Here is a 26,970-nt window from a genome sequence, read left to right as displayed (position 1 = left end):
TGTGAAAATCCCCTAGTCGCCACACTCCGGCGTCTGTTCGGGTACACTGAGGGAGAATTTAGCACGGCCAATGCACCAAACCAGTACGTCTTTCGGACTGTGGGTGGAAACCAGAGCACCCAGAGGAAACCCACGCAGACACAGGGAGAATGTGCAGACTCCGCACAGACAGTGATCCAAGCCGGGAATCGAACCCGTGTCCCTGGCGCTGTGAAGTAGCGGTGCTAACCACTGTGCTGCCCTTGTCTGGAGGGAGCAGCTGTCTGAAGTACTCGTGGGTAGTGTTCCATCACTGGTTTTGGGGAGGGAATATTAGGTGATCATCAAATAGCATTTAACGAAGTAACTTGTCTGAGGTGTGTTTCTTCCCATTGCATGTCCATTACTAGCAGGTTAAGTGCTCTGCTCTATGAGCATCTTTTAGGACCATTGGAATTGACCATGTTGTCTTCTCTGAGCTGCAGCATCCACATCTGCAGCGGGAGGTTTGAATTGTCAGAAGGATATCTTCTCCGAGACATTGTCAATTAATTCCCTGCACAACCCTAACGGTGTGGTTTAGTGTTCCCGGCTGATTTTATTTTTCCATTGGCTTTGTGGGAAACTCAAACTCTCATGGGTAGCAATTTAAATTTATTTAAATGTAGCTACTATTATTTATTTATTTTCTTTCTCTCCTAGTCCTCAAGAGTGTGGAAACTATTGGTGTTAGCTACATCAGAGCATCGGAATCCTACAACAAGAAGCTGGAAAGTGAGCTTCGAAAGCTGAAATTTCCCTACAGAGTAAGCTTCAACATTGCTAATTGTATTAAAAACAAACAGCCAGTACAATTGTCACCAGTATTTCACCCCTGGCTGTCTCCGTCTACACTTCCCGCGGCCTCGGAAAAGCAGCCACCATAATTAAGGACCCTACCACCCCGGACATTCTCTCTTCCACTTACTTCTGTCAGGAGGAAGATACAAAAGTCTGAGATCATGTACCAACCGAAGCTGAAGAACTGCTTCTTCCCTGCTGCCATCAGACTTTTGAATGGATCTACCTCGCATTGAATTGATCTTTCTCTACAGCCTAGCTACCCTGGGCAGCACGGGATCCTGATTCAATTCCGGCCTTGGGTCACTGTCTGTGTGGAGTTTGTACGTTCTCCCCGTGTCTGTGTGGGTTTCCTCCCACAGTCCAAAGATGTGCAGGTTACTTTGATTGGCCATGCTAAATTGACCCTCGTGTCAAGGGGGTTAGCAAGGTAAATATGTGGGGTTACGGGAATGGCATGGGTGGGATTGTGGCCGATGCAGACTCGATGGGCTGAGTGGCCTCCTTCTGCATTGTAGGGATTCTATGATTCCATGACTGTAACATTCTGCACCATCTTAAACATAGAACATAGAACAGTACAGCACAGAACAGGCCCTTCGGCCCACGATGTTGTGCCGAGCTTTATCTGAAACCAAGATCAAGCTATCCCACTCCCTATCATCCTGGTGTGCTCCATGTGCCTATCCAATAACCGCTTAAATGTTTCTAAAGTGTCTGACTCCACTATCACTGCAGGCAGTCCATTCCACACCCCAACCACTCTCTGCGTAAAGAACCTACCTCTGATATCCGTCCTGTATCTCCCACCACGAACCCTATAGTTATGCCCCCTTGTAATAGCTCCATCCACCCGAGGAAATAGTCTTTGAACGTTCACTCTATCTATCCCCTTCATCATTTTATACACCTCTATTAAGTCTCCCCTCAGCCTCCTCCGCTCCAGAGAGAACAGCCCTAGCTCCCTCAACCTTTCCTCATATGACCTACCCTCCAAACCAGGCAGCATCCTGGTAAATCTCCTCTGCACTCCTTCCAGCGCTTCCACATCCTTCCTATAGTGAGGTGACCAAAACTGCACACAATATTCCAAATGTGGTCTCACCAAGGTCCTGTACAGTTGCAGCATAACCCCACGGCTCTTAAACTCCAACCCCCTGTTAATAAAAGCTAACACACTATAGGCCTTCTTCACAGCTCTATCCACTTGAGTGGCAACCTTTAGAGATCTGTGGATATGGACCCCAAGATCTCTCTGTTCCTCCACAGTCTTCAGAACCCTACCTTTGACCCTGTAATCCACATTTAAATTAGTCCTACCAAAATGAATCACCTCACATTTATCAGGGTTAAACTCCATTTGCCATTTTTCAGCCCAGCTTTGCATCCTATCTATGTCTCTTTGCAGCCTACAACAGCCCTCCACCTCATCCACTACTCCACCAATCTTGGTGTCATCAGCAAATTTACTGATCCACCCTTCAGCCCCCTCCTCTAAGTCATTAATAAAAATCGCAAAGAGCAGAGGACCAAGCACTGATCCCTGCGGCACACCGCTAGCAACCTGCCTCCAATCCGAAAATTTTCCATCGACCACCACCCTCTGTCTTCGGTCAGACAGCCAGTTACCTATCCAATCGGCCAACTTTCCCTCTATCCCACACCTCCTCACTTTCATCATAAGCCGACCATGGGGGACCTTATCAAACGCCTTACTAAAATCCATGTATATGACATCAACTGCCCTACCTTCATCAACACACTTAGTTACCTCCTCAAAAAATTCTATCAAATTTGTGAGGCACGACTTGCCCTTCACGAATCCGTGCTGACTATCTCGGATTAATCCGCATCTTTCTAAATGGTCGTAAATCCCATCCCTAAGGACCCTTTCCATCAATTTACCAACCACCGAAGTAAGACTAACCGGTCTATAATTACCAGGGTCATTTCTATTCCCTTTCTTAAACAGAGGAACAACATTCGCCATTCTCCAGTCCTCTGGCACCATCCCCGTGGACAGCGAGGACCCAAAGATCAACGCCAAAGGCTCTGCAATCTCATCCCTTGCCTCCCAAAGAATCCTAGGATACATTTCATCAGGCCCAGGGGACTTATCGACCTTCAGTTTATTCAAAACTGCCAAGACATCCTCCCTCCGAACATCTATTTCCTCCAGCCTATTAGCCTGTAACACCTTCTCTTCCTCAAAAACATGGCCCCTCTCCTTGGTGAACACTGAAGAAAAGTATTCATTCATCACCTCGCCTATCTCTACTGACTCCATACACAAGTTCCCACTACTGTCCTTGACCGGCCCTAACCTCACCCTGGTCATTCTTTTATTCCTCACATAAGAGTAAAAAGCCTTGGGGTTTTCCTTGATCCGACCCGCCAAGGACTTCTCATGTCCCCTCCTAGCTCTCCTAAGCCCCTTTTTCAGCTCATTCCTTGCTAACTTGTAACCCTCAATCAAGCCATCTGAACCTTGTTTCCTCATCCCTACATAAGCTTCCCTCTTCCTTTTCACAAGACATTCCACCTCTTTTGTGAACCATGGTTCCCTCACTCGGCCATTTCCTCCCTGCCTGACAGGAACATACCTATCAAGGACATCCAGTATTTGTTCCTTGAAAAAGTTCCACTTTTCATTAGTTCCTTTCTCTGACAGTTTCTGTTCCCAACTTATGCCCCCTAATTCTTGCCTAATCGCATCATAATTACCCCTCCCCCAATTGTAAACCTTGCCCTGCCGTACGGCCCTATCCCTCTCCATTGCAATAACAAAAGACACCGAATTGTGGTCACTATCTCCAAATTGCTCTCCCACAACCAAATCTAACACTTGGCCCGGTTCATTTCCCAGTACCAAATCCAATGTGGCCTCACCTCTAGTCGGCCCATCCACATATTGTGTCAGGAAACCCTCCCCCGCACACTGCACAAAAACTGCCCCATCCAAACTATTTGACCTACAAAGGTTCCAATCAATATTTGGAAAGTTAAAGTCCCCCATGACAACTACCCTGTGACCCCCACACATATCCATAATCTGCTTAGCAATTTCTTCCTCCACATCTCTATTACTATTTGGGGGCCTATAGTAAACTCCTAGCAACGTGACCGCTCCTTTCCTATTTCTAACTTCAGCCCATATTACCTCAGTGTGCAGATCCCCCACGAAGTGCCTTTCCGCAGCCGTTAAACTATCCTTGATTAACAATGCCACTCCTCCACCTCTTTTACCAGCTTCCCTACACTTAGTGAAACATCTATACCCCGGAACGTCCAACAACCATTCCTGTCCTTGTTCTACCCACGTCTCCGTAATGGCCACAACATCGTAGTCCCAAGTACCAATCCACGCCCCAAGTTCATCTACCTTGTTCCGGATGCTCCTTGCATTGAAGTAGACACACTTCAACCCACCTTCCTGTCTACCAGTACCCACCCTTGACCCTGATACCTTCCCCAATACCTCACCACCCTCACTGACTTCTGGACTACAACTCCCTTTCCCACTCCCCTGACAAATTAGTTTAAACCCCCCTGAAGAGCCGTAACAAATTTCCCTCCGAGGATATTGGTGCCCCTCTGGTTCAGGTGCACCCCGTCCTGTTTGTACAGGTCCCACCTTCCCCAGAACGTGTTCCAATTATCCACGTATCTGAAACCCTCCCTCCTACACCATCCCTGCAACCACATATTTAACTGCACTCTCTCCCTGTTCCTCAACTCGCTATCACGTGGTACCGGCAACGTACCAGAGATGACCACATGTTTCGTCTTGGCTCTCAGCTTCCAGCCCAGCTCCAGAAATTCTTCTTTTCTTTTCTCTCCTATGTACTCTATGAACGGTATGCTTTGTATAGCGTGCAAGAAAATACTTTTCACTAATACATGTGATAATGATAAATCAAATTGAAAAAAATCATAGTCATAAATGACTCATCTTGGAGGAGGCTAATTGGCCCGTTGTGTCAACGTATCTCCTGAGGAAAGGCTCGACAGGCTGGGACCATAACCATTGGAGTTCAGAAGAATCAGAGGTGAACTTCTTAAAACACAGCATTTATTGCCCATCCCATGAGAGCATTTAAGAGTCAACCACATTACTGTGGCTCTGGACTCACGTGTAGGCCAGACCGGGTAAGGATGGCAGACTTCCTTCCCTAAAGGACATCAGTGAATCAGGTGTTTTTTTTTAATGACAATTGACAATGGATTCATGGTCATTAATAGACTTAATTCCACATTTTTTTTATTGGATTCAAATTTCACCATGTGCCTTGGTGGGATTTGAACCAGGATCCTCAGAGATTTACTCTGGGTCTCTGGATTAATAGTTCAGCGACGATACCACTGTGCCACTGCCTTCCCTTGTTTTGGTGAGGCAAGGGAGTTGAGGAGTGCTTGGAAAGTAGAGTTGTGAACATATGATCTGGCTGACTGATGGAGCAGGCTTGAGGGGCTGAATGGCCTACTCCTGCAAGGCTTGTGCTCCTGAAAGAGCTGTGCCCCAGTCCCAGTTCTTTGCCCCCTCTCCATATCTTTTCACAGCTTTCACCTATTCACTTCCATCAGTGATGAGCTCGAGTTACAATCATTGGTATTTATACAGTGACTTTGGTTCACAGAAATATCATCTGACACTTGAGGTTTTGGATTCAGTGACCAACAGCTGAACCGGCCAGTGGAAATCGTTACTGAGACTCTAACTGGTTCAGTGAGAATTGGGCAAATGGCTGATCCAGTATTTTATCCCACATCTCATGTTACAGAACGATCAAATGGTAATAGAAAATCCCTGCAGCTTTAAAAACTTAGACAGCATGGTGGCACAGTGGTTAGCACTGCTGCCTCACAGCGCCAGGGACCCGGGTTCGATTCCTGGCTTGGGTCACTGTCTGTGCTGAGTCTGCACGTTCTCCCCGTGTCTGCGTGGGTTTCCTCCGGGTGCTCCGGTTTCCTCCCACAGTCTGAAAGACGTGCTGGTTAGGGTGCATTGGCCATGCTAAATTCTCCCTCAGTGTACCCGAACAGGCGCCAGAGCGTGGCGACTAGGGGATTTTTCACTGTAACTTCATTGCAGTGTTAAGGTAAGCCCCCTTGTGACACCAATAAATAAGCTTTTAAACTTTAATTACCAGAAGCCTCCTCTCACACCCCTGTGTCGGTTCATCTTGTCCTCTGTAACCATATCAGCCTATCCTTCCATTCCTTTCTCCCCCTTGTGTTTATCCAGCTTCCTCTTAAATGCTTCTCCGGTTTTCAGCTCAAGCACTGCCTCTGATGGTGAGTTCCACATTCTCACCCCCCTCGGGATAGAGAAACAAGAATGAGAAATTTGGGGGTGGGAGCTCAGCACAGAAGGAAGCCAGCTGACCCATTCTGCCTTGCTGACTCTTTGCAAGGAATACCTGGTTAGTGCCCTGCCCTTACCTGATGGTCAAGTGCACTTTAATTGCATCACCAGTTCCCTTACGAAAGCTATTGTTGAATCTGATTCTACGACCCTTTCAGGCAGCACACTCCAAATCAGAAGTTGTTTTTACAAAGAAAACCTCAGTCCTCTCTGCTCTGGGACTTCATAGAATCTCTACCGTGCAGAAGGAGGCCATTCAGCCCATCGAGTCCACACTGAACACAATCCCCATAACCCCATGCATTTATCCTAACTAGTTCCCCCTGACACTCAGGCGCAATTTAGCACTGCCAATCCACCTAACCCATACATCTTTGGAGTGTGGGAGGAAACTGGAGCACCCGGAGGAAACCCACACAGACATGGGGAGAACATGCAAACTCCACACAGGCAGTGTCCCAAGCTGGGAATGTGAACACGGGTCACTGGTGCTGTGAGGCAACAGTGCTAACCACCGTGCTGCCAATTATTTTAAATCCAGTTACCAGTACTTCTCCCAGTGGGAACAGTTTCTCCTTATTTACTCTGTCGAAACACTGCCAAACTGCCTTTGGAGCTATAACCAACTTGGGTGCACAGTGGTTAGCATTGCTGCCTCACAGCGCCAGGGACCCGGGTTCAATTCCGGCCTCGGGTCACTGTCTGTGTGGAGTTTGCACGTTCTCCCCGTGTCTGCGTGGGTTTCCTCCCACGGTCCAAAGATGTGCGGGTTGGGTGGATTAGCCATGCTAAATTGACCCAAGTGTCGGGGGATTCGCAGGGTAAATATGAGGGGTTACGGGGATAGGGCCTGGGTGGGATTGTGTTCAGTGCAGACTCGATCGTTTGAATGGCCTCCTTCTGCACTGTAGGGATTCTATGACTTTGAACACCGCCATTACATTTTCTCTCCTCCTTCTCTGTTCTAACAACAATCCATGGATTTTAAATAATAATTACGTGGTTTTCCTAACTGGCGCGTCTCACGAAGAATATTTTGATTCCCTTTGTCCTCCGTGCTCTCGAGCTGTCCTTGTTGTTTTGTGAGCTCGGTATAATCACGCACTTTTACTTGGTGACTGAGTCTAAAAGGTCCTTTTCTCTCCCAGGTTTCAGGTGAAGAGAAGCTGGAAGATTACGAAACCAGGAGGAAAGATCACATCTCTCATTTCATTCTGCGCCTTGCTTACTGCCAGTCGTAAGTCTGACGCATCTTTTCAAGTAGTAATCTTCGGAAATCTGTCAACGCTTTGAGTGTGGAGGCCCTTCCAATGCCACTTCTCAGCTATGAATATTTTATATTCAGTGTGTGGGATTAGAAATCTTCTCAGTAATATTGCCCGTTGAAATAATAAATTTTATATAATTGTATTAACAAAGAGTGAGGTGATTCCATGACTCACATATCAGATCTACTGTTGTAGAGTTTTACAGCACAGAAAGAGGCCCTTAGACCCATTGTGTCTGTGCCGAACATCAAGCACTTGTCTATTGCAAGTTCTGCACATCCAGTTGTGAATGGTGGTGGATAACTAAACAAAGTAGGCGGCATAGTTTGTTATAATTCAGTTCAGAAACTCCAAAGTGTTTTATTGGGCCTGCCTGGATCAGAAGTTTTGCATCTTGAATTTGGCCTGAATAAGCAAGATAGATTTCACTTCAGGTATGATTCAAATGACCCACGAGGGAATGTTTACCAAACAAAGTTTATTTAAGAATACAGTTAACAAGTATGGAAAGAAAATTAGCAATAACTTTTATCAATTACAAACATGATAATGTCTAACCCGTAACAAATTCATCTAAAATGTTCCAAGCAAACAAAAACTTCCCAGGGACAAAACCCTTTCTGCAGTTTTAACACAGCAAAGACTAATGCTCACGTGATACTGGAACTGAGTCCTTTGGTTGGAGAATTGAAAATCCTGACTTCTCAGCCTTGTAACTTCTTGCAGCCCTCTGGATACCCCCAAAACATTCTGAAGTCAGAACACCAGGGAGAGACTCTGATCAAGCCACCAACAGCAGATGTTCTACTCCAGGCGGAGGTTGAAGCCAGTTCAAGAAGCCTTGCTTTCAGTGAACCAGCAGAATTTCCAAAACCAGGGAGAGAGGGAAAAATGCTTCTTTTCAGCTTGAGGTCCCTTCTAAAACTGAAATCTGCAGCCAGCCAAAACAGAAAATTTAATCTTAAATTCACTAGGAAGATAAAAGCTATCCAAAACACACGACCTTCCTAACAATGTAGGGTTATAAAAGATCCCAGAGTAAAAATAAACAACATTGAAACCCCTGAAGGAGCAACAAAAAGACTTCTAGCAGACGGTCCGGCAGCAATGAAACCAAATCAGCTTATAGCTGCAGAGAACATGATTTAAAAAAAAACATTGCGGGTGGCACAGTGGTTAGCACTGCTGCCTCACAGCACCAGGGACCCGGGTTCAATTCCCGGCTTGGGTCACTATCTGTGCGGAGTCTGCACGTTCTCCGTGTCCGGCTGCTCCGGTTTCCTCCCACAGTCCGAAAGATGTGTTGGTTTGGTGCATTGGGCCGTGCTAAATTCTCCCTCAGTGTACCCGAACAGGCGCTGGAGTGTGGCGACTAGGGGATATTCACAGTGACTTCATTGCAGTGTTAATGTAAGTCTGCTTGTGACACTGATTTAAAAAAAAAACTGACTGCTTGGGCAACTCAGCACTTTGCCCCAGCACAGTGCAAAAGACGAAGCTGAAGCATTTGCAGCCATCTTCAGCCAGAAGTGCCAAGTGGCTGAACCATCTTGATTTCCTCTCGAGGTCCCCAGCATCTCCGATGCCAGTCTCCAGCCAATTCGATTCACTCCACATGATATTAAGAAACAGCCGAAGGCACTGGATATTGCAAAGGCAATGGGCCCTGACGATATTCCGGCAGTCATGAAGACTTTTGCCTCAGAAATGCCACTCCCCTACTGTTCCAGTACAGTTACAACACTGGCATCTACCCACAATGTGGAAAATTGCCCAGGTATGCCCTGTACACAAAAAGCAGGACAAATCCAACCCGGCCAATTACCGCCCAATCAGTCTATTCTCGACCATCAGTAAAGTGATGGAAGGGGTCATCAACAGTGCTATCAAGCAGCACCTGCTCAGCAATAACCTGCTCAATGACACCCAGTTTGGGTTTCACCAGAGTCACACTCAGCTCTTCACCTCATTACAGCCTTGGTTCGAACATGGATGAAAGAGCTGACTTCCGAAGGTGAGGTGAGAGTGACAGCCCTTGACATCAAGGCTGCATTCGACCGAGTGTGGCATCAAGGAGCCCTAGTCAAACTGGAATCAATAAGTATCAGGGGCCAAACTCCGCTGGTTGGAGTCATACCTGGTACATAGGAAGATGGTTGTGGTTGTGGAGGGTCAGTCATCTCAGCTCCAGGACATCTCTGCAGGAGTCCCTCAGGGTAGTGTCCTCGGCCCAACAATCTTCAGCTGCTTCATCAATGACCTTCCCTCCATCATAGTGGGGATGTTTGCCTATGATTGCACCATGTTCCGCACCATTCGTGACTCCTCAGATACTGAAGCAGTCCATGTCTAAATGCAGCAAGACCTGGATAATATCCAGGCTTGTGCTGACAAATGCCAAGTAACATTCCTGCCACAAGTGTCAGGCAATGACCATCTCCAACAAGAGAGGATTTAGGTTTTGCCCCTTGACATTCAATGGCATTACCATTGTTGCGTGCCCACTATCAACATCCTGGGGGTTACCATTGACCAAAAACTGAACTGGACCAGCCATATAAATATGTGGCTACAAAAGCAGGTCAGATGCTAGGAATCCTGCGGTGAGTAACCTGCCTCCTGACTCCTCAAAGCTTGTCCACCATCTACAGGGCACAAGTGAGGTGTGTGGTGAAATATCCACTTGCCTGGATGGGTGCAGCTCAAACAACACTCGAGAAGCTCAATATCATCCAGGACAAAGCAGCCCATGTGATTGCTACCCCTTCCACAAGCACTCACTCTCTCCAGCACTGGTGCACAGCAGCAGCAATGTATATCATCTGCAAGATACACTGCAGAAACTCAGCCAGGTTCCTTGGGCAGCACCTTCCAAACCCACAACCACTGCCATCTGGAAGGGCAAGAGCAGGAGATACGTGGGAACACCACCACCTGCAAGTTCCCCTCCAACTCGCTCACCGTCCCTGGGAAATATATCGCTGTTCCTTCACTGTCGCTGGGTCAAAACCCTGGAACTCTAGCTCTGTAGCACTGTGGGTGGACCTACACCTCTGGGACTGCAGCAGTTCGAGAAGGCAGCTCACCACCGCCTCCTGAAGGCTAATTCAGGATGGGCAGCAATTAATGGTGGTCTAACCAGCAAGGCCCACATCCCGTAACTGAATTTAAAAAAAAAAAGGTTTGCAAGAAAGCTGCAAAGCGTCCACAGAAAATAAATTTTGAGCTTTGTGACTTTTTGCTTTAAGCAGGATAACCACCAGAGGGTGCAATTGGATCGTACTGTAAGAATGGACGCCTGTGCAATGCTCTGTCCCTGGCTTCCACTGAGTCTGAACTTTAAATCAAGTCACAATCAGACATGTGAGACTTTCGGAGACCCGAGGTGTTGGAATCTGGTTTTTAACAAAGTGTTTTATTTGTTAAATGCATGTTGCGTGCTGCGAAAGTTGCATGGTTGCAGCCGACCTCTGCCGAGTCTTCACCAATGTTGCTCAGTGCACTGGAGCCCATCCGAAACTCTGTCCTAACTCACACCAATTGCCGTCCACCCATTGCTGACTTATGTGTTGGGCCTCAGTGAGGGATACTGTGTATGCTTAGCCTTATTTGCTTCAGTCTATGCAAATACTTCATTTTAAGATGGGTGGCGTGGTAGCACAGTGGTGAGCACTGCTGCTTCACAGCTCCAGGGACCTGGGTTCGATTCCCGGCTTGGGTCACTGTCTGTGTGGAGTTTGCACATTCTCCTCGTGTCTGCGTGGGTTTCCTCCGGGTGCTCCGGTTTCCTCCCACAGTCCAAAGATGTGCGGGTTAGGTTGATTGGCCATGCTAAAATTGCCCGTTACTGTCCTGAGATGCGTAGGTTAGAGGGATTGGTGGATAGATATGTGGGAATATGGGGGTAGGGCCTGGGTGGGATTGTGGTCGGTGCAGACTCGATGGGCCGAATGGCCTCTTTCTGTACTGTAGGGTTTCTAAGATATTTCTGCCTCTGCAACTAACTCTGCTAAGCTGGACAATTGTAGCTAACTTGACTACCTGTTGAATCAGAAGGCGGAAGGTTAGCTAGAAATTGACTGCATTCCTGAAGGGTACACGATGCAGGCAAACAAGTTTCTCATAGCAGCAGCTGTAAGGATTGTTTTTCTAAGACGGAGACAGACTTTGCACAACACTTCCAATAACGAGATAAGGGTTGAAATATAGTTTGGATTTTAGAGCGTTTCAAGTTCAGTGCAGAGCCCGGCTGAGAAACTAGTCTTCAAGTTCACTTCTGTCAAGTTAATTTTTTTTTAGGTTCTGTTCAATAAAAGAAAACCATTTTAAAACTTGTATTAAGCGCTGTCCCCTCATCTTTTCCAAACGAATGAATGGACCCAACACTAAGCAATCCTTCAAAGTCTGAAATTCTCGCCCCAGTTTTCAAATCCCTCCCTGACTTCGGCCCTGGATACTGTAATTTCCTCCAGCTCTACCACTGCCTGAGATCGCAGTGCTCCTCCAAAGCTGGACTTTAGTTCAGCAGCGATATTCATTGATCAATGAATATTGATCATTCAGCCTAGCCCCTAAGCTCTGCAATTCCCTACCTTCACCTCGCTGACTCTCAGCATCCCCCGCTCCTCCTTAAAACCTCTCTCTTGAACAAGATTTTGATGGCCTGTCCTAATCATAGAATTCCTACAGTGCAGAAGGAGGCCATTCAGCCCATCGAGTCTGCACCGACCACAAAACCCACCCAGGCCCCATTCCCACAACCCCACGTATTTACCCTGTCAATCTCCCCTGACACGAGGGCAATTTAGCATGGCCAATCAACCTAGCGCATCTTTGGACTGTGGGAGGAAACCGGAGCACCCGGAGGAAACCCACGCAGACACGAGGAAAACATGGAAACTCCACACAGACAGTGACCCAAGCTGGGAATCGAACCTGGGTCCCTGGTGCTGTGAGGCAGCAGTGCTAACCACTGTGACGCCCCACCTGTCACCTTTTCCTGAATTGCCTACTTGCTGTGGCTGAGGAAACCCTCCCAGGGACGCAGTGTGGCCTTAGACCTTCCAGCGAAACTTCTGACTTGGTCTTTGTTGTAAGACAAATCCAAGACAAACATTGAGAGCACCAGGCAGTCTTCATGTCCATCAAAGCCTGATCAAAGCATTTGACTTGGTAAGTTTCGAGGCTCTGTGAATTGTGCCCAGTGATTTGGATGTCCTAAGAATCTTCTTCACAAATCCTGCAACTGCTTCATGATATATTGGATTTCTGTTGAGATGATGATATGACCGTAACTGTCTCAACTTGGGAGACCCGAAACGGATGCCTTCAGGATAGGGACCGGGGTTAAGCAAGCTGTGTGGTGGCCTCAGTGCTACTTACAATGTTACCCAATATTCCAGCTCCCCGGTATGCTGAAGGAGATATTCTGCAATATGTTGAGCATTTCCTGCACCTTGGCAATCACCTCTCTCTCTAACAGCCAACGGTGATGAGGAGATCTAACACTGGATCAGCTGCACTGCCTCAGCCTTGGCAGTGAGCGCTTGCCGACAAAGACCTCCGCAAGTCTACAGAACTCTGGTACTGCAGTGAGAGCTGGATTCCCTTATCAACGGCACATGAGAGCTCAGGATATATTCCAGCAGCAATGCCTCCATGGCATCCTCTGGAATCACTGGGAGGGTCTTCGAGCAAGTGCTAACGTTCTTCTTGAAGCCAGCTCCACAAGCATTCAGGCAAAGCCCCTGTAAAATCAACTTTGATGGACTGGAAACAGTCCAGATGGCTGCAGACCGTCCCCTCGCCTGGCCGTGTTCTTACAGCTCACGGTTGGCTAACGTACCAGGCAAGACGGAGGAAACGCTTCAAAGGTACCCTGATGCACAGCCCCATTGACACGAATGTCTGGGAGGAACTCGCTGTCAGCTGTTCAGAATGAAAGCGCGACTCCATCAGGCTGGATTGTGCTCTGGATCCAAACGTTCCGATGAGGCAGGAGGGGCAGCAGAGGAGAGACGGAAAGAAAGCGACCCTCACACTTCGGATCCTGCTATATCTAGGCACCCTGATCTACGCCTCCGTAGGGGAGGCGATGGCCTAGTGGTATTATCGCTAGACTATTTAATCCAGAATAAAGCCCAGTCCATCACGCAAACCAGCCTCCCATCCATTGACTCTGTCTCGTTTCCTGCTGCCTCAGAAAAGCATCCAGCATAATCAAGGACACCATTCACCCCGGACATACTCTTTCCACCTTCTTCCATCAGGGAAAAAGTCTGAGTTCACATAGCAGCTGACTCGAGAACAGCTTCTTCCCTGCTGCCATCAGATTTTTGAATGGACCTACCTCGCATTAAGTTGATCTTTCTCTACACCACTTCTGCACACACTCCTTCTCTATGAACGGTATGCTTTGTATAGCGTGCAAGAAACAATACTTTTCGCTGTGTACCAATACATGTGACAATAATACATCAAATCAGAAACTCAGTTAATGCTCTAAACCCAGGTTCGAATCCCGCCACAGCAGATGATGGAATTTGAATTCAATAAAAAAAAATCTGGAATTCAGAATCTACTGATGACCATGAAACCATTGTCAATTGTCGGAAAAACCCATCTGGTTCGCTAATGTCCTTTTTAGGGAAGGAAATCTGCCATCCTTACCTGGTCTGGCCTACATGTGACTCCAGAGCTACAGCAATGTGGTTGACCCTCAACCGCCCTCCAAGGGTAACTAGGGATGGGCAATAAATGCTGGCCCAGCCAGCGACGCCCATGTCCCACGAATGACTGAACCGTGGGAAAGACTGAACTAGCATGGCGTGGGGATGGAGAATCGACCCGTTCGACCACGCGGAGATCCGTGACTGAGTCCCAGCTCCCTGCAGAGATGTTGCTCTGGGACGCAGGGGCAGCAAGGCAGCCACACTGTCTTGCCTGTGTGATGCTGCTGTGCCGTGGTGAATCGCTGAGAGGCTGCGTTTGCCCTTTTGAGTTGAATGCGAGTTGCCCGTCCTCTGCGCTCCTGTCGGCATTGCTCCTTTAGCAGTGTGGAACTTCAGTATCACGTTCTGGATTGTAAAGTGAATGATGCTGCCCAGTGGATGGGGCTCCAGCTGGAAAATCCCATCAATGCTTCTGCTACCACTGAACCTGCTGACCTCCAGTGGCCCCGAAAGCCCGTGCACTGTTGCCTCATTCACAATTTTCCTGAGTCTCTGGGGCGGGGTAGTGGGACCATCAGGCGGGCGCTTCCTGATAATGTCCCAATCTATTTTACAGGCCGGCCTGGGCAGTGAGTGTGATTGTTCTGTTAACAATATTCCCTTTTGTTTTTGTTCTTCTCCCCTCTGCCATGCTCCCGTCAGGGAAGAGCTGAGACGATGGTTTATCCAGCAGGAGATGGAAGTTTTCCGTTTCCGATTCAATGAACTGCAGGACAAGCAGCACGAATTTCTCGAGCACAATAACCTGGAGTATCAAACTGTGAGTAGACAACCCGCTGAGTGTGGGGGTGTGAGTGCTTCTCCAGTTCTTGTGCGTGACGGAGCAATGCTTTATTTAAACCATCGCCCGCCCCACTGCTAGACAAGGGAAGGCTGAGGGAGGAAACTGATAGTCGTCTTTACCACTATGAACCAGTTCAATCGAGTAAATGTATCTGGGCCAGTCCAGAACTCGGTATCATAAACGTCAGGCAATCACTCACAATCCCACAGAAGTCAGGAAGACTTGTTCATGTCTAAATCCAGCGACTGTTTCGAATGTAGAACTCATTACCACAAGTTGAGGTGAATAATGTAGAAAGGGTTATGCAACGTAGTCCAGCCCATCAGGCAAACCAGCCTCCCATCCATTGACTCCGCCTACACTTCCTGCTGCCTCGGCAAAGCAGCCAGCATAATCAAGGACCCCACGCACTCCGGACATTCTCTCTTCCACCTTCTTCCATCGGGAAAAAGATACAAAAGTCTGAGGTCACGTACCAACCAACTCAAGAACCGCTTCCTCCCCGCTGCTGTCAGACTTTTGAATGGACCTATCTCGCACTAAGTTGATCTTTTTCTACACCCTAGCTATGACTGTAACACCACATTCTGCACTCTCTCCTTTCCTTTTTCCCCTATCTATTCTATGAATGGTATGCTTTGTATAGCGCGCAAGAAACAATACTTTTCACTGGATCCCAAGGTATATGGCAAAATCAAATCAAAAATGCATTTTAGGGGAAGCTGGATAAGTACATGAGGGAGAAAGGAATGGAAGGATATGTTGAAGGGTTAGAGGACGTAACTTGGGAAGAAACTCAAGCGGAGCATAAACACCACCATAGACTACTTGGGCCGAATGGCCTGCGGCCTTGCTGTATGTTTTGTGGTCGGGCCTCTGCTGATGTCATGGTGTGTTGTGTTCCATTGGGCAATATCGAGATGGAGGTTTCCTTCACCTCCAGAGGACAGAGGTGGGGACACTGTGGCCTGGCTGTACCCAGGTTTCATTGTGTCACTTTTCAAGAGTAATGAAGAGAGAAACTTGAATGAGTTCAGTTCTCGGTCACTAGAGGTGTGAGTCTTGTTGAGACTGAAGGGGTTTGTGTCTGAACGTTAAATAAACTTAACCAACCGAGTCCAATTATAATCTTCATTTGTAACATTTTGATCTTTGTTTTAAAACTAATTAAATTGGAACTAAATAGGATCCCGGAGCTAAGTCTGTTTGAAATGCCCGTAAACCGCTTGAGCCTGGTTCCTTCCTCAGTAATTTCTGTTGAAAGGGTCCTCAAAAAAAAAAAATCTGCGTCCATTGGAGAAACCTCCTTCGACTGATCTGGTTTAGAATTGTTTTGATTTTATTATTGTCACATGTCTTAGCAGACAGTGAAAAGTATTGTTTCTTGCGCACTACACAGACAAAGCATACCGTTCATAGAGATGGAAAGGAGAGAATGCAAAATGTAGCGTTACAGTCATACCTAGGGTGTAGGGAAAGATCAACTTAATGCGAGGTAGATCCATTGAAAAGTCTGACAGCAGCAGGGAAGAAGCTGTTCTTCAGTCGGTTGTACGTGACCTCAGACTTTAGTATCTTTTTCCCGATGGAAGAAGGTGGAAGAGAGAATGTCCGGGGTGCGTGGGGTCCTTAATTATGCTGGCTGCTTTTCCGAGGCAACGGGAAATGTAGACAGAATCAATGGGTGGGAGGTTGGTTTGTGTGATGGGCTGGGCTTCGCTCATGAACCTTTGTAGTTTCTTGCAGTCTTGGATCGAGCAGGAGTCATACCAAGCTGTGATACAACCAGAAAGTGTACTGTCAATGGTGTATCTGTAAAGGTTGGTGAGAGTCGTAGCTGACGTACCGAATTTCCTTAGTCTTCTGAGAAAGTAGAGGTATTGGTGGGCTTTCTTAACTAAAGTGTCGGCATGGGGGGACCAGGACAGGTTGTTGGTAATGTGGAAAAACTTCAAAACTTGAAGCTCTCGACCCTTTCTACTTCGTCCCCATTGATGTAGACAGGGACATGTTCTCCACTATGCTTCCTGAAGTCGATGACTATCCCCTACGTTTCACTGACATTGAGGGAGAGATTATTGTCACCGCACCAGTTCACCAGATTCTCTATCTCTTCCCCGTAGTGCGTCTCGTCATTGTTTGAGACCCGACTCACTACGGTGGTGTCGTCAGCAAACTTGAAAATGGAAAATTTGGAACCTGTGATCATTCCTTTCTTGTTTGTACAACCTTTCATTCCCGTTTGGTCTCTTGTTGGGACTGAGGGGCAGGCGTGGCAGTCATAGTTAAACATGCTGCCCAGTTATTTTGAAGAGAATTGCTTAATGTAGAGTTGCCCAGTGAGAAGTGGAGCCTTTCCACGCTCTTATTAGTCTGTAGTCATGACTCTTGATCATGCCACACTGCTGATGAAGTAACTGTGACTACACTTCAGACACCACTCTCTGATTGCAGAGTGCTGTACAAAGCCCTCAGACGCATTGAGATGTCGCTGAACTATATTTTATTTCTGTCACTTCCTTGGCAGAATATCTAAGCAGAATTATCAGAAGAGCGTCCCACCACAGAACCAAAGATAATTTACCTTCCCCAGCAGGTCATGTGTCCCCATTATGTCCATACTGTGAGTTGGTGTGGATATGTGTTGTGTGTGGTGGTGAGAGTGAGAGACTGGGCCACAGACTGAGACAAGCTTAGACCCATTCCCCTTCACTCCCGCATGCACGGTTGCTCACTCATGCACTCTCTCTCTCTCTCGCTCCTACCCCCTCACCCACCCCATTGTCTCATACCCACTCACTCCACACGTGGCCATCAGCCCGTCCGCCCACAGCATCTCATTTCTGGCGCTCTCCGCCCAAATTCTTTATTCATATATGGGACTTGGGCGTCGCTGGCTGGCCAGCATTTATTGCCCAACCCTAGTTGCCTAAGGGCAGTTGAGAGTCAACCACACTGCTGTGGCTCTGGAGTCACATGTAGGACAGCAGATTTCCTTCCCTGAAGGACATTAGCGAACCAGATGGGTTTTTCCGACAATTGACAAAGGTTTCGTGGTCATCAGTAGATTCTTGATTCCAGATATTTTTTTATTGAATTCAGACTCCGCCATCTGCCGTGATGGGATTCGAACCTAGGGTCCCCAGAACATTAGCCGAGTTTCTGGATTAATAGTCTAGCGATAACACCACTGGGCCATTGCCTCCGCTAATCTCGGCTCCCTCTGCTCTCCAGGTCCTGAAGTCTGCTGCTGGTGTCCACTGTTCCTCTAATCACAAGTGAAGCTATCAGCAGCAATCGGAGAGTAAAGCCCTGTGATTGTGGATATTTATGCAAGAACTGTCCTTTATTGAGCTGAATGTCACATTCGTGGCCTTGTTTTCCGTGGTCGCTCCCCTCCCTACCTCTTTCATTTACTCCAGCCAGACAGCCATAGAATCATAAAGTGTAGAAGAGGCCCTTCGGCCCATTGAGACTGCACCGACACGTGAAAAACAACTGATCTCCCACCTAATCCCATTTTACCAGCACTTGGCCCATAGCCTTTAATAATATGATGTGCCAACTGCTCATCCAGGTACTTTTTAAAGGATGTGAGGCAACCCGCCTCTACCACCTCCCAGGCAGTGCATTCCAGATCGTCCCCCCCCCCCCCCCCCCGCCCCAAACCTCCTGCTCCTCACCTTGAACCCATGTCCCCCCGTAACTGACCATTCAACTAAGGGGAACAACTGTTCCTTCTCCACTCTGTCCCTCATAATCTTGTACACCTCGATCAGGTCGCCCCTCAGTCTTCTCTGCTCCAACGAAAGCAACCCAAGCCGACGCAACCTCTCTTCATAACTTAAATGTTCCATCCCAGGCAGCATCCTGGTGAATCTCTGCACCCTCTCAGTGCAATCACATCCTTCCTGTAATGTGACGACCAGGACTGCGCACAGTACTCTGGCTGTGGCCTCCCCAAAGTTCTATACAATTCCCAACATGATTCCCCTGCTTTTGTAATCTATGCCTTGATTGATAAAGGCAACTATCTTTTTCACCACCCTACTAACATTCCCTTCCGTCTTCAGAGACATTAGGATAGACACGCCAAGGTTCCTTTGTTCTACAGAACTTCCTAGTGTCATGCTATTTCATTGAATATTTCCTTGTCAAATTACTCCTTCCAAAGTCTTATCCCCTCACACTTTTCAGTGTTAAATTCCATCCGCCACTTACTTACCTATTTGATCATTCTGTCTATATCTTCTTGTCGCCCATGACACTCCGCCTCACCTGGCCAATTTTTTGTGTCATCCGCAAACTTACTAGCCCTACCCCCCACCTAGGCGTCAATGTCATTTATATAAATGACGAATAATAAGGGGCCGAACACACATCCCTATGGTTTGCCACTGGATACTGGTTTCCAGTCACTAAAGCAGCCGTCTGTCATCACTGTCTCCTACAGCTGAGCCAATTTTGAATCCACTTTATCAAATTACCCTGTATCTAATGTGAATTTACCTTCTTTACAAGTCTCCCATGTGGGACCTTGTCAAGGGCTTTGCTGAAATCCATATAAACTACTTTGACTGCGCTAACCTCATCTACACACCTGGTCAGTTCCTCCAAAAATTCAATCAAATTTGTTAGGCATGACCTCCCTCTGACAAAGCCATGCTGACTATCCCTGATCAAGCTTTGCCTCTCCAAGTGGAGATAGATGCTGTCCTTCAGAATTTGCTCCAATAGTTTCCCTACCACCGACGCGAGACTCACCGGTCTGTCGTTCCCTGGCTTATCTCTGCAACCCTTAAATAGCCACGTTAGCTGTTCTGTAGTCTTCTGGCATCTTATTATCTCCAAATTTGCAGATGATACAAAGTTGGGTAGGAGGATGAGCTGTGATGTGGATGCAGAGATGCTTCAGTGTGATCAGGACACGCTGAGCATGTGGGCATATGCATGGCAGATGCGGTATAATGTGGATAAATGTGAGGTTATCCACTTGGTAGCGATAATAGGAAGACAGATTATTACTTGAGTGGGTGTAAATTGAGAGAGATGGATACCCAGCGAAACTTTGGTGCCCTCGTGCATCAGTCACTGAAAGTAAGCGCGCAGGTACAGCAGGCAATAAAGATGGCAAATGGTATGTGGGTCTTCATAACGAGAGGATTTGAGTATAGGGATGTTTTGCTGCAATTGTATAGGAAGTTGGTGAGGTCACACCTGGAGTATTGTGTGCAGTTTTGGTGTCCTTATCTGAGAAAGGATGTCCTTGCTATAGAGGGAGTACAGCGAAGGTTTACCAGGCTGATTCCTGGGATGACAGGTCTGTCATAAGGAGAGACTGAGTCGGTTAGGATTATATTCACTGGAGTTTAGAAGAGTGAGAGGGGATCTTATAGAAACTTACAAAATTCTACCAGGGTTAGACGGTAGATTCAGAAAGAATGTTCCTGATGGTGGGGGAATCCAGAACTTAGGGGTCATAGTTTGAGGACTTTAAGAGCTGAGTTTTTGAACTGAGATGAGGAGAAATTTCTTCACCCAGAGGGTGGTGAACGTGTGGAATTCACTAGCACAGAAAGTAGCTGAGGTGAAAACATTGTCTAATTTCAAGAAGAAATCAGATATAGCTCTTGGAGTTAAAGGGATCAAGGGGTATGGGGGAGGAGGGGGATCAGGATATTGAATTTGATGATCATCCATGATCAAGATGAATGTTGGAGCAGGCTTGAAGGGCCGAATGGCCTACTCCTGCTTCTAGTTTCTGTGTTTCTATGTTTCCCTTGTTGGACCCTCTGCATATTGATCTAAAAAGTTCTCTTGTACACATTTCAAGAAATCCACTTCATTCAAGCCCTTAACACCATACCTATCCCAGTTAATGTTGGGAAAGTTGAAATCACCTACTATAATCACCCTACTGTCATTTTTACGCACCCTCTGAGATCTCTGCACTCGCTCCACTTCTGGCCTCTTGGCTTTCCCCAGATTCCATGGCATCACTTTGCTGTCTTGCTTTGAGCTGGGTTCTAAGCTCTGGAATATTCTTTTGAGACACTACTTTAACCAAATCTAATATCTCGGTCTTTCCCTGTCATCTGATCTGCTCCTCGAATCATAGAATCCCAGAAGGAGGCCATTTGGCCCATTGAGTCTGCACTGACAATCCCATCCGGGCCCTATCCCTGTAACCCCATGTATTTACTTTGTTAGTTCCCCCGACACCAAGGGACAATTTAACATGGCCAGTGCACTGAACCTGCACATCTTTGGAGTGTGGGAGGAAACCGGAGCACCCGGAAGAAACCCACGCAGATATGGGGAGAACGTGCAAACTCCACACAGACAGTGACCCAAGCCGGGAATTGAACCTGGGTCCCTGGCGCTGGGAAGGCAGCGGTGCTGACCACTGTGCCACCTGTGAAGCAATTTGAGATATGTTAAAAGCCGATATAAACTTCAATTGTTACTATAATGTTCCTTTCTTTTGTCTCCCATTTCCTTTGCCCTGTAAGGTAAAGTATGACCCCCAAGTCGTTAGCCTGTTTACAGGGTTGCTGATATAACTTTTTTTTGCTTCAGCATAAGCAGCAAGTGTTTCCCGTTGTTGTGCTGAAGTGCTCCTTCTTTTACCGTGCTGTTGGATACATAATTGTTCACCATTTGCTGTTCCATTAAAATCAGTCACACAGCGGTATTCCATTCTTGAGCTGATAGAATTAAGCCAGAAACCATTATTTGAACCCAGTCGGTTTTAAACTTGCATGTCAATAAATATCATGTCTGGGTGTGACCAGAGTTGCCCTGCGTAGCCTTTGAATGGACTGGTGTAATAGATTGGAACAGTAATGGATCAATTAGAGCAAACCTTTTAGATCAAGTTAAAACTGCGACACCCGGCAAGTCTGAGGAATAGAAACTATGTTCAAACGGCAAACGTTCAAAGGAGTTGGCATCTGCACACTTTTAGTTCTGACTCCGATATTTCTATGCTATCAGGCCTGTGCGTTTTCTTTCCACAGCAGACATGCCATGGATTTTTGACAAAAAGGCTCTTGCCTTGGCCTTGTACCTGGAGTATTGGAATACACCTTTAAGGCTGGAGTTAAATGAGGCACTGTGTCCGCAGTTGGAAGTCACGGGATCCCCAAAAGAATATTTCACTTTGGAGATGGGCACAGCGGTTAGCACTGCTGCCTCACAGCGCCAGGGACTCGGGTCCAATTCCCGGCTTGGGTTACTGTCTGTGCGGAGCCTGCACGTTCTCCTCGTGTCTGCGTGGGTTTCCTCCGGGTGCTCCGTATGCCTCCCACAGTCCGAAAGGCATGCTGGTTAGGTGCATTGGCCGTGCTAAATTCTCCTTCAGTGTACCCGAACAGGCACAGGAGTGTGGCGACTTGGGGATTTTCGCAGTAACTTAATTGCAGTGTTAATGTAAGTCTACTTGTGACATTAATAAATAAATAAACTTTAAACTTAAAGTGCATTAGAGAGAAAGGAACAGAGGGATAATTAACAAGGTTAGATAAGTGTTACAAGTAGACTTGCATTAATACCGCAATGAAGTTATTATGAAAATCCCCTAGTCACCACACTCCTGCGCCTGTTCGGGAACACTGAGGGAGAATTTAGCATGGCCAATGCACCTAACCCGCATGCCTTTCGGGCTGTGGGAGGAAACCGGAGCACCGGAGGAAACCCACACACACTGGGAGAACGTGCAGACTCCACACAGATAGTGACCCAAGCCGGGAATCGAACCCGGATCCCTGGCGCTGTGAGGCAGTCGTACCAACCCACTATGTCACCATGCTGCCCTTGTTTGACTGTTACAATTTTAAAGCAAAGTATTGCACAATTTCTCAAAAGAAACACCATAGAATAAGTGGCTAAAGAAAATCTAGAGACATCGTCACAACTGGAGAGGAAATATGTCAGGATTTCGGCCTTTTCCACTTCTTGATTGATTGTAACAAGGTTTTTTCTAACAAGGATAAATAAATTCAGTTCTGTACTTAACAATTTACGTACTGACGGGCTGTCTTGAAGAACACAAAGGGCTTAGCTTTTATTGTGCTAAAATCCCACCCAGGTAAAGATATAAGGATCTTTACAGAGGAGTAAAGGTTGATTTCTTGTTTTAGCGTTAAGTGCCAGCGATGCCCACATCTTGTGAAAGAATAAATAGAGTTCAGCTGTCATCCAGTTTCCAGCCTCCTCTTGATCACTGTTTGAGGCTGAAGATGACGCAAGCTCCACTCAGCAGTTTGGATCAGAAACGGAGGAGTGGAAATTCCTGCTTTGCTGTTGTATGTTTTTTGTAAAGACTTGCGTATATTCAGTGGCTGAGGTGAATAGCATAAATGCGTTTCGGGAGAAGCTTGCTAAATACACGAGGGAGAAAGGGTTAGAAGGGTAGGGTGATGGGGTGCGATTAAAGAGAGGATGCGAGGATGTTCCTCTGGAGCATAAACATGGGCATGGACCTGTTGGGCCACGTGGCCTGTTTCTGTGCATTATGTCTTGTTGTTTGTAACATGTTCCTACAGCAAAGGTTCCCTTGACTGTAAAGGGCAATGGGTGTTAGCGTTCAGACGTGGTTTAAGAAAGCATGCCGAAAATCTGAAATTTGAACAGAAGATGCAGGAAATACTCAGCAGCTTGTGCGGCATCTGTGGAGAGAGAAACAGAGATAATGGCTGGAATTTTTACCGGCACACCCGCCACAGAATTGTCATGGGTGAGGCTCATAGAATGGCATTCTCTGTTGGCCTCGCGTGGGATCTTACGAGCCTCGGGTGGGTGGGGCGGTAAAACTCCGGCAAATGTTTCGGGCTGATGGCCTTCTAGCAGAGGGTAGGAGTGTGGAAAAGGCTTTCACTAATTTGATGTAACAACAAATCAAATGTATTGGGATACAGTGAAAAGTATTGTTTCTTGCGTGCTATACAGACAGAGCATACCGTTCCTCGTGTTGGAGGGAAATAAAGTGAGTCGAGCCTTGGAGACCGTGTTGAACTTCAAGAAGAGTTTTTATTCCACATGCATGAGGGAGAGATGAACTCCAGCCTGAACTCTCAGGTTGCCTGAGAGTTTTCTCTGCCCGTCCTAGATTCGTACAGGTTATTATACTTTTTCGAGTTGAAGAGGTTTATATTAGCATATTAATTCCTCGAGTTGGATACAAGATGGTTCTTCTAATCTCATTATGCAAACTACATTGTTCAGTATAGTTCTGTTAATCATTTTTCTGGACAGTTCCGTTTACCCAATTTATAATGTCAAAGCGTTGTATTTGCCCAACTGATTTACAATGATTCCTCCCCCCCACCCCCCCACTCTGTTAGTGTTTTACAGGAGACTATGCCTTCCCTAGGCTGTATGGAGCCTGACTGTCTTAATGCTGGTTCACCCATTGTCGCGATAATTCGGAAAGATTTCCTGCACATCAGAAGTGGATAGCATGCGTTAACCGTTATCAGTTCGCAGAGCAGGCCTCTCGCTGTCTGCATTAACCCTTTTCTTCCCTCTGGTGAGGCCTGGCTCTTTGGGCTTGTTCTATGTAGCCCTGCATGTATTACACTGAAATTAAACAAAATATGAGCGGGCATATAAATTAATATATAAAAGACACAATTTCTGATATTGCCCGGCAACACTAGAGAACATGGGGGAGAAGGAAAGGAGAGGGTGCAGAATGTAGTGTTACAGTCATAGCTAGGGTGTAGAGAAAGATCAACTTAATGCAAGGTAGATCCATTGAAAAGTCTGACAGCAGCAAGGAAGAAGCTGTTCTTGAGTCGGTTGGTACGTGACCTCAGACATTTGTATCTTTTTCCTGACGGAAGAAGGTGGAAGAGAGAATGTCCGGGGTGTGTGGGGTCCTTGATTATGCTGGCTGCTTTGCCGAGGCAGCGGGGAGTTCAGACAGAGACAATGGATGGGTTTGCGTGATGGATTGGGCTACGTTCACAACCTTTGGTAGTTTCTTGTCAGGAAAACGAAAATCCAATGAGACTGAAAGCTATAAAAAGAGCAATAAAATGTAATAAGACGTAGAAAAGGAGTACAAACATAATCAACCTGAGAATTTCTTCCTTTCCATTCATACAACATTTTCCAGCATTCTCTGTTCATATTAGAGTTTAAAATTAAAATCTCGCTTTGAATATTAATCTTGGGAGTTGCAGTAATTTGGGGGTTTGAAGCTGGTTGGTTCTATTGTGAGGATTCTGATTTTATTAAATGAGGGAAGAAGCTGGCGATGAATCAGTCAGTTGAGTGTTTAAGGGAGCAGCGATTTAACAAATGTACTGCCCATGTGTTTAATGAGACCAGTGGGTGCATCAGCATTTTTAGTTAGATCATTAACTGATTTCTCTGGTGATTTTATGAAGCAGATTGATTTATTATTAGAGTATTGAGAGGTTTTTTTTCTGTTTAGTTTGGTATTTTTCTAAATCCTGTAATTGCAGTTTGCGTTAACGTAGAATGTGCAGCACAAAAAGAGGCACTCGGCTCTACAGCTCAATGTTGCACAGTAGCCTCACTCACCCTACCTTATCTAACCCTGTTAACATATCCCTCTGTTCCCTTCTCTCTAATGCACTTTAAGTTTAAAGTTTGTTTATTTATTAGAGTCACAAGTAGGCTTACATTAACACTGCAATGAAGTTACTGTGAAAATCCCCTAGTCGCCACACTCTGGTGTTTGGGTACACTGAGGGAGAATTTAGCATGGCCAATGCACCTAACCAGCATGTCTTTTGGAGTGTGGGAGGAAACCGGAGCACCCAGAGGAAACCCACGCAGACATGGGGAGAATGTACAGACTGCATGGACAGTGACGCAAGCTGGGAATTAAACCTGGATCCCTGGCGCTGTGAGGCAGCAGTGCTCGCCACTGTGTCACCGTGGCACCCTCACTTCCATGCTTTTGGCCGTTGACGGATGGTTTGGGTCAAAATGGGCACCAGAATGGAATTTTTTTGAATATTATTTTTTGGGTCAAAAGATTTAATTTCCATGGAATTGTGGAGCTTTACGGCACAGGAAGCATCCATGAGGCACTGTGGATTATCGGTCATGGCACAAACCACAATCTGTAATGTCTTGGTCTGCCACATTCCCCATTCTATTATCACCACCAAGCCAAGTAGTCACCCCTGCATCAATGAGAAGTATTGGAGAGCCTGCCAGAGGTTGCACCTGGAATACCAAAAAATGAGGTGGCAACAGGTTGAAACTAAAGTATAACATTGCACAATGCCTAACAGTGGGAGCGGCTTGCTAGGGACAGAGTTATCTTAGCTCCTCAACGGATCAGATCTAAGTTCTGCAGTCCTGTCACATCCGCCGTGAATGGTGGTGGACAATTAAACAACTAACTCAAGGATCGGGCTTCAAAAATATCCCCATTCTCGCTGATACTGGAGCTCAGCGTGTTGGTGCAAATAACGAGGCTTGAAGCAGCCATCTTCATGCAGAGGTGCTGAGTGGATAATCCATCTCTGCCTTCTCCTAAGATCCCCAGTATCACAGATGCATGTCATCAGACAATTTGGTTTACTCCCATGTGATACCAACTTTTTTTCTTGTATATTCATTTATTCTCCATCCCTATTTGCCCGTGAAACTGAGTGGCTTGCTGGGCCACGTCAGAGGGCAGTTGAGAGTCAACCACATTGCTGTGGCTCTGAAGTCACATGTTGTCCAAACCAGGTAAGGATGGCAGATTTCCTTCCCTAAAGGACATTGGGTTGGGTTTTTCCGACAATCAACAATGGTTTCATGGTCATCAGTAGATTCTTAATTCCAGATATTATTTACTGAATTCAAAGTCCACCACCTGCCGTGGAGGGATTCGAACCCGGATTCTAGAACATTAGCTGAGTTTCTGGATCAATAATCTAATGATAATACCACTAGGCCATCACCTCCCCTGATAACATTCCTGCAGTAGTACTGAAGATTTGTGCTCTAGAGCCAGCAGAATCCCTATCTAAG

General features: G+C 46.6%; 1 protein-coding gene across 1 annotated transcript in view; it reads left to right on the top strand.

Moving 5' to 3' along the window:
* prim2 (DNA primase subunit 2) overlaps positions 1-26,970 on the top strand; it is a 197,084-nt gene that overhangs the window by 2,896 nt on the left and 167,218 nt on the right. The window contains exons 2-4 of the mRNA XM_078213598.1: positions 682-785; positions 7,333-7,421; positions 14,826-14,943. Of these exons, the coding sequence (XP_078069724.1) occupies positions 682-785; positions 7,333-7,421; positions 14,826-14,943 (311 nt within the window). The remainder of the gene's footprint in view (positions 1-681; positions 786-7,332; positions 7,422-14,825; positions 14,944-26,970) is intronic.

The sequence above is a fragment of the Mustelus asterias genome, chromosome 5 (genome assembly GCF_964213995.1).
Source record: "Mustelus asterias chromosome 5, sMusAst1.hap1.1, whole genome shotgun sequence".
Lineage (NCBI taxonomy): Eukaryota > Metazoa > Chordata > Chondrichthyes > Carcharhiniformes > Triakidae > Mustelus > Mustelus asterias.
Note: the sequence above shows the minus strand (reverse complement) of the source record. Positions and strands in the feature narration are given on the sequence as shown.